Raw genomic sequence first — 13,946 nt, 5'->3', positions numbered from 1 at the left:
CGGAAAATGGCCGGGAAAGCATCAAGTTTGCAAGCCGGTGTTGGTGGTTTACGATCTGGTGCTTTGTCACATGTTTTCATACAATATACCCTACTACGTTGTAACATTCCTGGATCAAGAGGTTTCTATTATGATGATGGAAATAAGTTGCTCATCTGTCCTACGTCTGATCAGGTTTTATATTCTGAAGTTAAAGTAGTGTGCTTGAATTTTTTTTTTTTTTAATCTTAGCAGTTCCATATTTTACACTTGTTCATTTGCCTTTCTACACAGGTCTTTTCCTGGAAAAAGCTTCATTTTCTCCTCTTGCTGCCCCTATCACTGATTCAATACGCAAAGGGCCTATATGCTCCATCCCATTTTCTCTCAATGAAAAGCTTATAGCAGTCCAGCGTTCCAACATTTTGATGCAATTTTGGCATAGAGAAACAGGGGAAACTTTCACTCATAGGTGCAAGGCCGAGTCAGAGAGTATACTTGGATTTTTCTGGACAGATCCGTCATGTGATATTGTAGTTGTAAAGACCAGGTAGGGGGAAGCTTCCTGCCTTTTTTTTTTTTCTTTTTGTATATCGGATAATGATTTTGTTGTTCAGAATATCTTAAACCTTGATATTTTATGTAAGAACTTACCTTCAATCGGGATATGATATTTTTGTCAAGGAATAGAATTTCATATAATAGCAATGTTATTCTGCAGCTGAATGCGTACTTCACTTTCATTTGGATGCCTAACATATAAAATTTTCATGCTTATAATATTTACAAGAATTTTTGATTAGCCTACTGATTTGCTAATTGCTTTTTTCCTTTTTCTACAAATGGAACACTACAGCTTAAACTTTAGTATCTCTATCCAAATCCCACCCCACCCTTTACACTCTAACTAAGCTCGAGTGGGGAATTTGGAGTTACCTAATATTTAGCATGCATCAAAAAGACATTATTATCACCTAGTACACATCAGTTTATCCTACCTTAATTCTTATTGTTGTAATGGTTAGACTTTTTCAGGCCATACAACTAGTTGAAGAAGTTTTAGAACTTTTGTCTCTGTCATGGCATTGTGCGTTTTCTTTTGCTATTGATGCATGGAACTTTGCTGTCTTTGCTGTATGACCAAAGATAGAAGTAATAAATATGAAAAGAGAGGGGAAAACCATTATCATTTTGGGAAGTATTCGCTTTTAGACATTCTATATCAGTTCCTCCATAAAAGAGAAAGTATGTAACTTATTTTTGGGGAGATACTGCTCTAGCATGGATCCAGATTAAGCTGCAGTTCCCAAGGCCAGAATCAACAATCTTCCTTATATTTTATACTTTTAAATTTAATTTAGCAACTTAAATGGATTGTACATCCAACATCAACAAGTCAACCTCAAAAGATTTTCAATCATTGTTATCCTTGTTATTGAGTAATAATCATCCACCGTTTTGAGTTATGTTATATAGACTTATTTCTATTTTTCATTTTCGTGTATGTTAACACCAAAGATTTAATGTGCTCAATTCACTGAAATGGAATTTAATCTCAGTGGATTGGACTTGTTTGCCTATGATTATGCCGCAAAGTCACTTAACTTGGTGGAGACAAGGAAATTGAATGTTGGTTGGTATGTCTACATGCATGAGAGCAGATTGGTTCTTCTTGCTTCAGGAATGTGGTGCAAGACATTCAATGGATTTCAGGTATGACTACGAACTTCGCTGTTTGCTCAATTTTCTAGAAATCCTCTTAGATTTAGTCTCTACTTTGGCTGGGCTATGTTTGCTTTATGAAAGAAAATAAACTTAGAAATCAGTCTTGGAGGTAAATGCGAGAAATTGGTCTGAAAACTGAAAATTTTCATCTACTGAAGTGGAAATGAATATTTAGCATTAAAGTGAATGATGACTCCCTTCTGAAAAGGTTCCTGTTATTGTGGTTCCTTTAGCCTTTAATGGACAGTGCAGATAGATTGTGATCCTTTTTGTCCTCAATTTCATTAATATGACAAGTTGCTATCTTGTATGTTCAGCTTTCATCTGCTGGGATTATTCGATTACCGAAGTTTGAGATGGTAATGGCTAAATCTGAAGCTAACAGTAAGCCTTTCCTTGCTTCTGAAGATGTCTATATTGTCACTGTGTATGTTTCTTTTATCTTTTTTTTTCTAGTACACAAAATTGTTTGCTAAATTATTTATATATTAATATCTGCTTTTTATACTTTGACAGCTATGGGAGAATATACTGCTTGCAGGTTGATAGAGTTGCAATGGTACTGCATTTGTATCAGTTTTACCGCGATGGTATTATCCAACAGGTTATGTGTTACTCAAAACTCCCTCTAGTTCATTTCAGGTGAAGGCTTTATTCAGTTGGTTTTGTGTTGGAATCCTAACCATCTTCATTCCATTTGCAGGGTTCATTACCGATTTATTCAAGCAAGGTTGCCGTGAGTGTGGTTGATAATGTGCTACTTGTGCACCAAGTAGATGCAAAGGTTGTTATACTCTATGACATATTTGCTGATTCTGGAGCTCCCATATCTGCTCCACTGCCTGTACTGTTGAGGGGTTTTCCAAGGTCCAATATTTCTACATTTTGACCTAGCAGCAAAGAAAGTGAAAGTTCAGAGGCTTCTAATACAAATGATCATGAAGCAATTATTTATGGAGATGGCTGGATCTTTTTGGTTCCTGACCTTATTTGTGATGTTGCTAATAAGGTTTTATGGAAGATCCACTTAGACTTGGAGGCAAGTCTTGTTGGTCATGCTTTATTATTTTTAATGGCTAATACTTGTAATGACTGCCCCCTTTTTCTCCTTGGGGGCAATTTCCACTAGTAGCTCAGAACTTCCATCAGTATTGGAATTCTTGCAAAGACGAAAGTTGGAGGCCAATAAGGTCAATTCTCTGCTAACTCTCTGTCTCCTTCCACAATGAAAGGCAATATAATCATTAACCAGTGTTAAGTATATATTTTTCCAGCTATTTCAGGTTAAACAACTATGTTTGGCAATTACACAAGCAGTGATTCTAGAACACAGACCTGTCACCACGGTTGCCAAGGCAATGGATGTATTAGTCACCTTATCTTCCCACTCTCTTAAAACTGGCAGTTATTTCAAGGGAACAAAGAATGATAGGACTCCCTCAAGTGTGCCAAATGTGAGTGGCCCCGGGCAAGGCATAGATGTAATCAGGAGCAGAACAGATGGACGTGGAAAATCCATCTAGCACGAATCTTATTCGAGAGTCAAAAGTGTATCTGTCAGTAGGCGTTCAACTTATTTGTTTTCAGAAACTGAGGATAATTCCTGCTCTGAACCACTGAAAATCAGCCCAAATGATGCTCAATTTGTTGCTGGCAAAGTGGATATAGGTGCTGAAAGTTGTACCACTGAAGCTCAGCCATCATCTTTTCTGTTTCAACTTCCAGGTCCTAGTAATAATCCATTAAATGCTAGTGTTTCTGAGCAGCAGGAATCTCAACTCACTTCACCTGCAATTTCACCTGATGAGATGTACAAATTTGTCTTTGCTCCTATTGAGGAAGAGATGGTTGGGGAGCCTTCTTATCTGGTTGCCATCATTCTTGAGTTTTTTCAAAGGTATGCTAATAATTTGAAGTGGTTTAGGACCATGTTGCATAACAATTCTAAAGGATTCTTAAAATGGGTTTGAATCTTATAAAGAACTACTATAGCCATATTCTGGATAAACACACAAGGCTCCCTTTTGTGGATAAACTTACTGCTTAATCATGTTTTCTTAGCCATTTATTTTGTAAAAATAAACATAAGTTACTCATATAAATCATTTCTTGGTTATTGCGACGACGTCCTTGGCCTGCCCTTCAACCGAGGAGCAGCAAAATTTATGCGGCCTTATCCAAGTCTTTAGAAGTAAATAATATATTTATCAAATAAACTCTGACAAAACATAGTAACATTCCAATTTTAGATAAGTTATAATGATGTTTTGGAAACAAAAAAAAAAGGAAAAGAAAAAAATATATTTTGGTATAATTGTGTCAGGAGCAGATAGAAGAAAAATAAACTGCGTGATATAGCAAATATACCAACCAAGCTAAACCACCTTGCTTATTGGTCAACTGAAAGAGCAAATAGTAACTGATAGAAATAGAATGCATGGTTATGGTACTTCTCTTTTGGGAATGGAGGGGTGAGTTTGGTTTGTACTTTAATCCATAAAATGTTATTCGTTTCCTCTGTGCAGTGCCAACTTGGAAAAGGTCAAAGTGCTTCCAAATCTATATGTGTTAACCATTCAACTATTAGCACGCAGCGAGCGATATGCAAAACTTGGTTTGTTCATCATAAACAAGGTTTTCAAGTCTCTTTTACCTTCACAACAATTGTTCCTTGCAAAAGAATGAAAAGTTAATCCATATGTTTTTGGCTGGACTGATGTTTCAACTTTGTTTTTAATTAAGAGTTTAAATTCTTCTGTTACAGATTATTGAGCCGTCAAAACAAGTTGCTGTACAGCCGCTAGAGTTGGGTCGTCAAAATTTTCAAATTAGGAAGCTGGGGTCAGATATGCTAAGACAGCTCGCTTTACATCATGATTATGTGTTGCTACTTGTGCAAGATGGATATTATCTTGAAGCTTTATGTTATGCAGGGAAGCATAAGGTAATCCTTTATTAGATAATTGCATTCGAAAATAAATTAGTGTGTTATTATTTATGTAAAATGCCAGTTTATGAATCAGGAACTGGATGCACAATATTTCCTCATCCAGACACGGTTATTAAAGTTTTCAGAGATCTGTGGGCTTCATGAAATGGACAAACAACCTTATATCATTTCAGCAAAATGTTGTTAGATTTGCTTTATCTTCATTGGTTTTTGTTTTCAGATTATCCAAGCATAATTATACATTTCTGAAAATTAGGTTGTTTCCTATTTCTTTACTTGTTTGAAATTTCTGGCAAGAGATAGGTATTTGATGGCATTTCACCAAATGCTGGATGATCGTGTTCAGCTTTTAGCTAAGTTTGATCAAGTTTGAATCATTTGTAACAGATAGTTTTTAAATTATTCAGGTCACTACCATTCGGCCTTCATTATTTCTTGAAGCAGCATTTACCTCCGATGACTCACAACATCTGGCTGCAGTTTTGAGATTCTTTTCAGATTTTATTCCTGGCTTTCAAAGCACTTCAGATTTCTTTACATACTACAACATCCTCAATGAGATGAACTCTTGCCGGTCATAATTATAGCCATGCTATGTGCTAGTTAATTTGCTGATCATTTTTTATTACTTTTTCATGCCCATACATTTCTAATTCTCAAGTCTCACCAGATCCCTTTTGTATCTTGAACTTTTGAGAGACAGGACAGGGAAAATTCCATAGAGTTCCTACAGAACTGGAAAATGACAATCAGTTGTTTCAGGTAAGTCTTTTATGATACTCCCCCCTTTCCCCTTCAGTTGATTTGTGCATCCTCTGGAATATCCTTTTTCAAGTAAAATAATTAAGCATTCACACATGAACATGGAGGAGCTTGCTTGGACAGATACTTCCATTGCTTTTTTTTTCCCCAGAGCTTAGGTATTGCTTGGTCTTGACTTGTTCTTATAAATCATCAACTTTCTTTGTGGTTAATTCTCATGGTGATAATTGTTTTTTGGAGTTCATTTCATATTGATATAGATTGGGGGAGTTTAAAATAATCTATAATTAATAAATATAATTTTGTATGCAATTTATTTTTTGAACTTAACTGGGGACTATATTGACTTCTCCAAATACATGTTGAAATTTAATTCTTATAAATGAGAAAATCACCAAAAAATCACTTGAATGTGGCAGCCTTTCATTGCCATCAAAACTTAATTGCCACAATGCAACTAACCATCAACTTTATTTTTTCTCTTGTTTATTTTCTAAAAGAATTAATAAATTAGCAAAAATATATGCGATATTAAAACACAATTAATTGAGGAGCATTGCCACTTTAAAAATCAATAGAATTTTTTTTTCTAGTTGAAAAAAAAAAAAAACATATTTTGATGGTTACATTTCCTTGGTGCACCACCAAATTCCACTTTCCATATTAGTTTAATAGGATTGAAATTAATTTTAAAATCGAAAGAAGATATCAATTTAAGCTTTAATAATAGCCCCAAAAAGCCATAAAATCATGACGAAAAGGAAAAAAAAAAGAATAGAAAGAACCTAGAGTTAGAACTATGAGTGATCAAGCGTCCAAATGATTTTGATGTTAAACAAAATATGAGTTATTTTTTTGAATTTTGATTTTTACATTAAAACAACTTTAAAAATTTTAATAATATTACCAAGATTGAAAATAATAAAATTACATTACAATCATTATTTTTAGCAAAAAATTTTGTCTTATTTTCGTTTCTGCCAATTGGGAAAAGCAAAGTAAACATCGCAATTCCATGAGTTTTTTTTTTTTTAATTTGCTGTATCAACTGGGTTCTTTTCTTTTCTTTTCCCCTTTCTTTCTTTTTGTCGATTGGGCCATTGCATATGAAAAGCTTCACCTGTGTATTATTATTAGTATTAAAAGTAATGAAGCTCTCAACGCCCAGTTTTGTTTTTAAACCGTTAAATTTCCATCTCATTTTTGCAGGAAGGAGGGTTTAATTCTTTCTGGGATCTCTGCCCCCATCCGTTTCGCTATACACATTTTTATTTCAATTGCCCTCTTTTTTTATTTATTTTTAATGAAAGAGATAAAAGACATGTCTGTTGGGGGAAAATATGGGTGCAAATGTTTGTACAATGGACTTGGAGTAGCTCTTCTTTTCTTCTTCTTTTCACCCTTAGGGTTGTTGACTAGCAATAGGTTTAAAAATCTACTAAGAAACCCTAGAAAATATTAAATTTATGTGTCACATGTAATATATATCAATCAATTTCTCATTGTTTACTTTTTAATTTGAATTTCTTGATAAACTATATTACTTTAGATATTGATTAATGGGGTAAAATACACTTACTTACTAAGGTTTAATAAAAAAAAATACATTCACTCTCCTTTAGTTTAAAAAGATCCGTTTATTTCACTTGAAATTTGGTAAAAAAATACATTTAACTCTTGGAGATGTTGTTTACTAAAATAATTTTAAATAAATGTAATTTTTTATTTTTTTTACCCAAAATTTTTTAATTAAGTTATATTTTAATTCAAATACGTGTTAAGTAATTTAAACTTATTCTTAATTCAAAATTATATATTAACTTTGAGATGAATGTATTATGTTATTTTTATTTAAAACAAATTAAATACCATTATTTGAAAAAAAAAGTTTAATGCATTTTGATGGATGGGAATCCTTGGAGCACTAACGTAAGGACAAGACAACATGGATTTCACCAGTGCCTCTAGGCTTACCCTAGGTAGGCTTCGATGGAGCGATTGAGCTCTCAGAAGACTTGGCCTTGGCTTGCTTGTTGATGGATATATTTCCCATACAAATAAATTAAATGTTGACTCGAGAGATGAAGGGAGAGAGTTGGCTTTTGAAATCAAACCAGGAGAGGCTATTGATAGATCAATTTAGTAAAATTTTTGGGGTTAGAAAAGTAAGAAATGTTATTTTGTAGAAAGGTATTAGTTCAGTAGGTTAAGATTAGCTAGGTTTAGGGTTTTATCAAGATATACTAGGTGCTGCATGTTGTAAATGAATACTCTTGTTATATATATATATATATATATATATTTATATAGTTTAGACAGATTCCATGAAATTAATCATGAATATATATTTAGAGAGAGCAAATTAAAGTGATCTATAATGGGTGGAGTTGCCAAGGACAATGTGTCAAGCGAAGGTATGAAGAATCTGGGCAACACCCATCAAATTTGAAAAAACAGGTGAACAAGAACAGTCGATAATTATTTAGTTTTAACTCTACATATAAATGAACTACTATTTCATATATAAGCATATTAAAGACCGTTTTTATCTTAAATAACAGCCACATTCATCCAAAATTAACGCATACATTTGCTTAATCTTCTAGTTCGGTCGAAAAAATTTATATTATACATTTAACTTTTATCCTCTTCAAAGGAACATAAAATATAACATTATAGCCTTACCACATTGATAAGAACAATAGATATATATGGTAATTAGGGCCACAAGCTAACAGATTTCCAAGTTTGTTTCTGGATTTTAATGGCAATAATCATATAAAAACTGGCAAAGGATGCATTAATTGAGTTAAATAAGCACTTCTCTTTGTGAAGCAAAATATGGAAGGAATTTTGGAAGAAGTGATTTTTACAATGTCTGGTTCCCATTGGACCGACTGAAAAAGGAAGCTTTCAAATTTAAGCTATATACGGCAATACCCTTTGGAGTTTCTATTTAATATTACCTTATCAGACTCCAAATATCTCATAAATTCTATACTATACATGGAAAAAAAGCCTCCTCCAGCCCATTTCCAAGAATGGTTTTTAATGTATATTTATTATTGGCCAAAGGGGAAAAAAGTGTGAGAAACAAATGGGTAAATTACCTGTTTCATGAAGGCCATGTTTGTAAATATAATTATAAAGGCCAATGTTTTTATACATATATATGCTTTTTTTCTCGAATTTGGGTTAAGAGATATTTTTTTAAAGTTACACCCATAATCAAGTATTAAATTCATATAATTAATTAATAAATTATAATTTAATTAAACAATCAAATCCACGCATAATAAGACTTGAACCTAAAACTTTAAAATTTTAAAACTTTTTTTTTTTTGCCATTAAACCAATATTCGTTGGCTTGACTAAGGGATTTAATTAACTGATTCTTGTGAATTTTTTTTTTTTTTGCAATTTCTTGTGACTTTTGATATGTATTATATCTACACAAGAATAGTATTCCATTGCTTTTAATTATCAATGAATTCACCATGTTGTAACAAATTATCATAAAAATATATATATTTTTATTATCACCAACTTATGCGCTTTCAATTATATGCTTATCTGTAAATTGCCTTATTTTTACATATAAGAAAAGCTTTGATCATCTTAATTTGAGTTGACTTAATTTGTAGTAAATCGTGCATTTCTTTAAATTTATCAAAAAAATTTTACAAGATATATAGGGATCAATATGTTCAAACAGGGATTCTTCCTTTTCAGCAGTTAGATTTGTTAATATATATTTATGATTGTTAGTTGTAACAAGTTTATTGATTTACACCTGTTTTATTATATATTATTGAATTAATTTATTGTTTTTTATATTTATCAATATATATTTCTAATTATTGTAAGTTGTAATGAGTTTTTCGATTTACACGTATTTTATTTTATATATTATTGAATTCATATGCCAATATACATATTTATGATTCTTGTAAGTTGTAATAAATTTATTGATTTACACGTGTTTCATTATATTATTGAATTAATTTGCCTTTTTTTGTATTTGTCAATATCCATGTTTATGTTATTGTAAGTTGTAAGGAGCTTATGAACTCATATGTGTCTCATTATATTATTGAATTAATTTGTCATTTTTTTTGGATTTATCAATATACATATTTATGTTACTATAAGTTGTAACGAGTTTATTTACTTACACGTGTTTTATTATATATTATTAAATTAATTTAACGGTTATAACGAATTTAACGATATATATTTTATGATAATCATAAATTATAACAAATTTAACTGTATATATTTTATATTAATCATAGCTATAACGAATTTAACGATCTACACGTGTTTTATTATATATTATTAAATGAATTTACACATTTTATGATAACCATAAGTTATAACGAATTTAACGGTTTACACGTGTTTTATTATATATTAATGAATGAATCTATGATTATTTATTATAAGAAATCATGCAATTATCCTATTTTTACGTTCAACCGCCATTAGAAATTGTAGTATTTGATGTAAATATATATAATGATGAGAATTTTGAGTTTATGATTATTATTATTATTATTATTAAATTTTAGCAGTTTAATTATAATAACGTGAAAAAGTTACATGAGGAAATATGTAGCAAATCAGCAGCACTCTGCAAGGTTTTATGTTTATCCTTTTCTAAAAGAGAACTTTAAGGAAAGATAGCTCCTAATGAAAAGTGAAATATGCAAATGTACAATGCGAATATATATATACATAGACAATTAGGAAATATAGTAATTTACAAGGAGTCCAAAATATCTTGACCAGTTCTTGCTTTTAAATTAAATTAAGCCGGAACACCTCCATGAATTAAAAAAAAAATTGAATATATCACATGCTTGAGAAGAAGAAATCTTAGATGCTAACTACTCCACACTGTCATTGATTCTTGGAACAATTTTGAGGAGGAGATCAAGAAGATAATCAAGATATCTGGGGAAAAAAGAACCTTTTTATGATTAGAGATAGAGAAAACATTTTTGATTCATTTCATTTGATATGGTATTACTACTACTGCAGTGCAGCCAAAGAACTGCGCAAAGGAACAACAATTAAAAGTAAAACCCTAGACTTATCTTCCGTCTAAAAACAAAAGGGTTAAGTTTTCGGGCTAAGCAGACACCATTTATCTGACTTAAAAGGGAATTCGAGCAGACCCAAAATTACATCCATTGACACTTATAAACCACAGATTTAATCTAAACTTCCTTCAAAAGCCTGACCACCTTAAAACCCTAGCTTCAACTCTAAGTCCAAATGCCCAGTGCTTGTCGTTGAACCAATCTGAAGATCAACTTCCCTTTCCATGGTATAATTCCTTAAGATAGGATCAGATAGGGTTTGCCCTGAGGATGTTCCGAGCTGACCATAATCTCCAAAACCACTTATAGGCACCCATTCACCGAGCAGATCCATAGTGAGACGCTGAGGAGGAGAGTACTCGTCACTGTACTCTGGCAATACCATTTCATAAGGATGATATTGAGGATCCTTTTCGAGAAGCTGGCTCAGAAAATCCTCACTTTCTGGGTTCTTTTGAGGATTACTGTAGCTATTAATTTCTTCGGAGGGATTGTCCTCGATAGGCTCCTTGTCTAGTCTCCTATAAGGATGATAACGAGGAGATTCATTTCCAGCATTAGGCTTCTTAGAAACAGGCTCCTTGATCCATGTAGGATTGGCTCCAGTTTTAGGAACCGAGGAGATTAGCACAGGCTTATCATCAGGGGGAAGAGGGTTATTCAGAACTGCTGCTAGAAACGGTGACATGTTCATGGGTTCTTTCACAAGACGGAAGGCGTTCTGGTGGCCGCATAAGGCAGGTGCAAAATGATAAATTTCGGAACATCTTGGGCACTTGAACTCAGGCTTTGGCTCTGATGAAGCAACAGCTTTTCCCTTGAAGTCTGATTCTCCTGATTGCACCATGCTGATCTACAAAGCCCCTAACTAAGGCCTCAGCTAAGACTTTGATTGACTACGAAGAAAAAAGGAAATGAAATATGTAGAGTGAATGAGAAAAGGCTACAAAGCAAAGCATATATAGAGGAGAGTGCTGGACCCGAAGAAAAAATACATTTATAGTATTAAAGTCGAATGTTAAATGTCACAGAATTTCAGTGCTCAATTTTCTTTATAGTCAATCAATTTAGATCAATTAATAAGGACATTATATAACAGTTCTTATATATCTGTATTTTTGCCATTCTCTGTTGTTTAATTAATTGGATTTGTTGTTCACACCCTCCTAACTCCTAAGCGTTATGTTTTTATTATTGCATTAGCCAACTGGTTCATTTTTTGTTCTTTCTGAAAACATTGTTGTGGAAAAAGAAAAAAAAAAAAAAGAATTTGAAATGAGGAAGGGAATATATAGAAAGGAAAGTGATAGAGCAGATCACCCTCGAAAGAAAGAGAAACTAATATGTACTATACGTACTATATTTTTTTTCACTACTTTCAGTTGGAGATTAGAGGCAAAATTTTAGGCTTTTGAGGCAAGGCAGCACCATGTATAAGCATGCATTAACCATGTCTGCAGACTCATCCTAATTCCAAATAACTCCATTCTCGGTATCTCATTACTTGCATCAGTCCAATGAGTAGTAGTTCAATACTTCAATAAAAAACAAATTTGGGTAATTAACTATCCGCTTTAAAGAGTATTGTTACAGCCATATTCATGTGTTGTTTGGGAGAAATTTTAAATAGACAAATCATCCAATGCATAGAAATTTGATTTGTTTTTTCATGGAAAGCACTTTCGCCAATGATCAAGACCCGGCTGTAATATTAAAATATTGAGATTGCAGAGTTGTTGTGGGCGTTTCTAAGCTGAACTTTCTCATCAGCTGTTTGATTATTGGTTTTTCCCTCTAGAAGCGGATCTTACCTGTGCTTGACATATTTGCTCGAATCCTAATAACTTTAATTCTGCATAACGCTCTTCAAACCACCAGAAAAAGGAAAAAACATTAACTATTAATACAGCTAAACCAGCTTTTTGTTCTTAATGGTAATTGAGAATTACACATATATTTGAAACTTAATTATAGAAGAAAGCATGCATCATAATAACCATGGACAGAAGCTTAGTCTATACCTTAAAACAACAACAAAAAATTAAGAGAACATCAAGAAAGAAAATTTGAAAATATCCATGAGGACTACCATCACATGATTCTTTTTATTTTTTGCATATTTAGCAGATTCTTATTTATGATGCCCTTTAACATCTGTGCTTTTCCTTCCAAATATTTTCCATCTTTCCTTTAGAGCCTCAAAGTCAAGTCCAGCTCCTCCTCCTTTGAAGTGTTTGGATTAGCATCTTCCCTACCTTCATTGATTAAGGCTTCAGCATAAGGAGCAGCATCAGTTGTAGTTGAAGCTGAGTAGTACTCCTTGGAACGGGCGCTGTCTTCCTCAGCTTTTGCCCAAAAATCCCTTTCTTCATGCAGATACAGCTTCCAAGGCATTGGTTTCGGATTGACAGGCTTCTTATACGGATGATAATTTTGGTTTTCTTGATGATAAGCCTTATATGGGAACTCTCCACCCTTGACTTCAGTCCTAGTTGGACCGTATTCGAACCCAGCAGGCATGGCAAATATCTCTTTTGGACAACCATCGATAAAGCCAGTAGCCAGGGGCTGCGCCAATATAGAACCATGGCTAGGCACTGAGTTAGTCAGTCCTACTGCTGCTGGTTGTCCCAAATGATCACCAAAACTTTTGGCACCACCATCAGGTTGGACAACCGAAACAGACGTAGGCGATGGAATAGTTACCGGAGACTGCCTCGTCCTTGCGAGGCGTAGCTCGTTATAGAGCCTCTGCTCCTCATTCCTTTCCTTCTTGTGCGCATTCTGGTGACCTCCCAAGGCATGGGTGGAAGAGAACCTTTTTGAGCAACGGTAGCATTCGAATGGATGAGTAATTTCAGGGGTTTGGCTCAACGGTGGTGGGATTGTTAAGCTAGAATTTGGTTGAGTGACTGAATCGGGGCTTTCTGCAGAGTTAGCTATGGTAGACATTTAGAAAGCGAGAGGATAAACAAAGAAGAAAGTCAGATTAATTGAGAAGAGAATTATGGTAGCTGCTGTTAAAAATAAGTAGGGGAAACGCTACTTATATATACAAGTTGCTTCAAGTTGACATGCAAAGGAAACAGACACGTGAGGATGACAACCAAGCTGAGCCTAGCAAAAGTCTCTTTAATAAGGAATAAACTTAAGGCGAAGTTTTTTTTGGATAAAATTTGTGAAGCTTTTTATTAAAAATAATTAAATTAAAATTAAAATTAATAAATTGAAATATCTTGTTATGTAAATTAAGTATGTAAAATTTTAATAAATTTTGATATATATTTTTAAATAGATATTTTTAGTAAAAATATTGATAAAATTTTTATCATTAAATAAATATTAATTAAATTTAAATTATAAATAATTTTTTAATAATTTTTTTACGTATTATTGATGTTTACATTAAATTTTATCAATTTATT

General features: G+C 32.9%; 1 protein-coding gene and 1 pseudogene across 2 annotated transcripts; one reads left to right on the top strand and one right to left on the bottom strand.

The window, feature by feature from the left end:
- Positions 1-3,806, top strand: LOC149515137 (uncharacterized; annotated as a pseudogene). Its single transcript, XR_016327250.1, has 8 exons — positions 1-174; positions 274-529; positions 1,539-1,692; positions 2,022-2,131; positions 2,221-2,308; positions 2,408-2,742; positions 2,819-2,894; positions 2,988-3,806. The product of XR_016327250.1 is annotated as an uncharacterized LOC149515137 (transcript).
- An 8,677-nt stretch (positions 3,807-12,483) lies between these two features.
- On the bottom strand, positions 12,484-13,523 carry LOC149515136 (uncharacterized). Its single transcript, XM_089742912.1, has one exon. The coding sequence runs from the start codon at positions 13,471-13,473 to the stop codon at positions 12,712-12,714; it is 762 nt and encodes a 253-aa protein (XP_089599038.1). The 5' UTR covers positions 13,474-13,523; the 3' UTR covers positions 12,484-12,711.
- Between the last annotated feature and the right edge of the window lie 423 nt (positions 13,524-13,946).

Source organism: Durio zibethinus, chromosome 14 (assembly GCF_047325235.1).
Source record: "Durio zibethinus cultivar Kanyao isolate XHJ-2024 chromosome 14, ASM4732523v1, whole genome shotgun sequence".
Classification (NCBI taxonomy): domain Eukaryota; kingdom Viridiplantae; phylum Streptophyta; class Magnoliopsida; order Malvales; family Malvaceae; genus Durio; species Durio zibethinus.
The sequence above is the reverse complement of the archived record's forward strand: the minus strand, read 5'-3'. Positions and strand labels throughout refer to the sequence as shown.

Excerpts from the sequence above, each read along its gene's own strand:
- LOC149515136 (XM_089742912.1), bottom strand. The coding sequence starts at position 13,473 with ATGTCTACCATAGCTAACTCTGCAGAAAGCCCCGATTCAGTCACTCAA.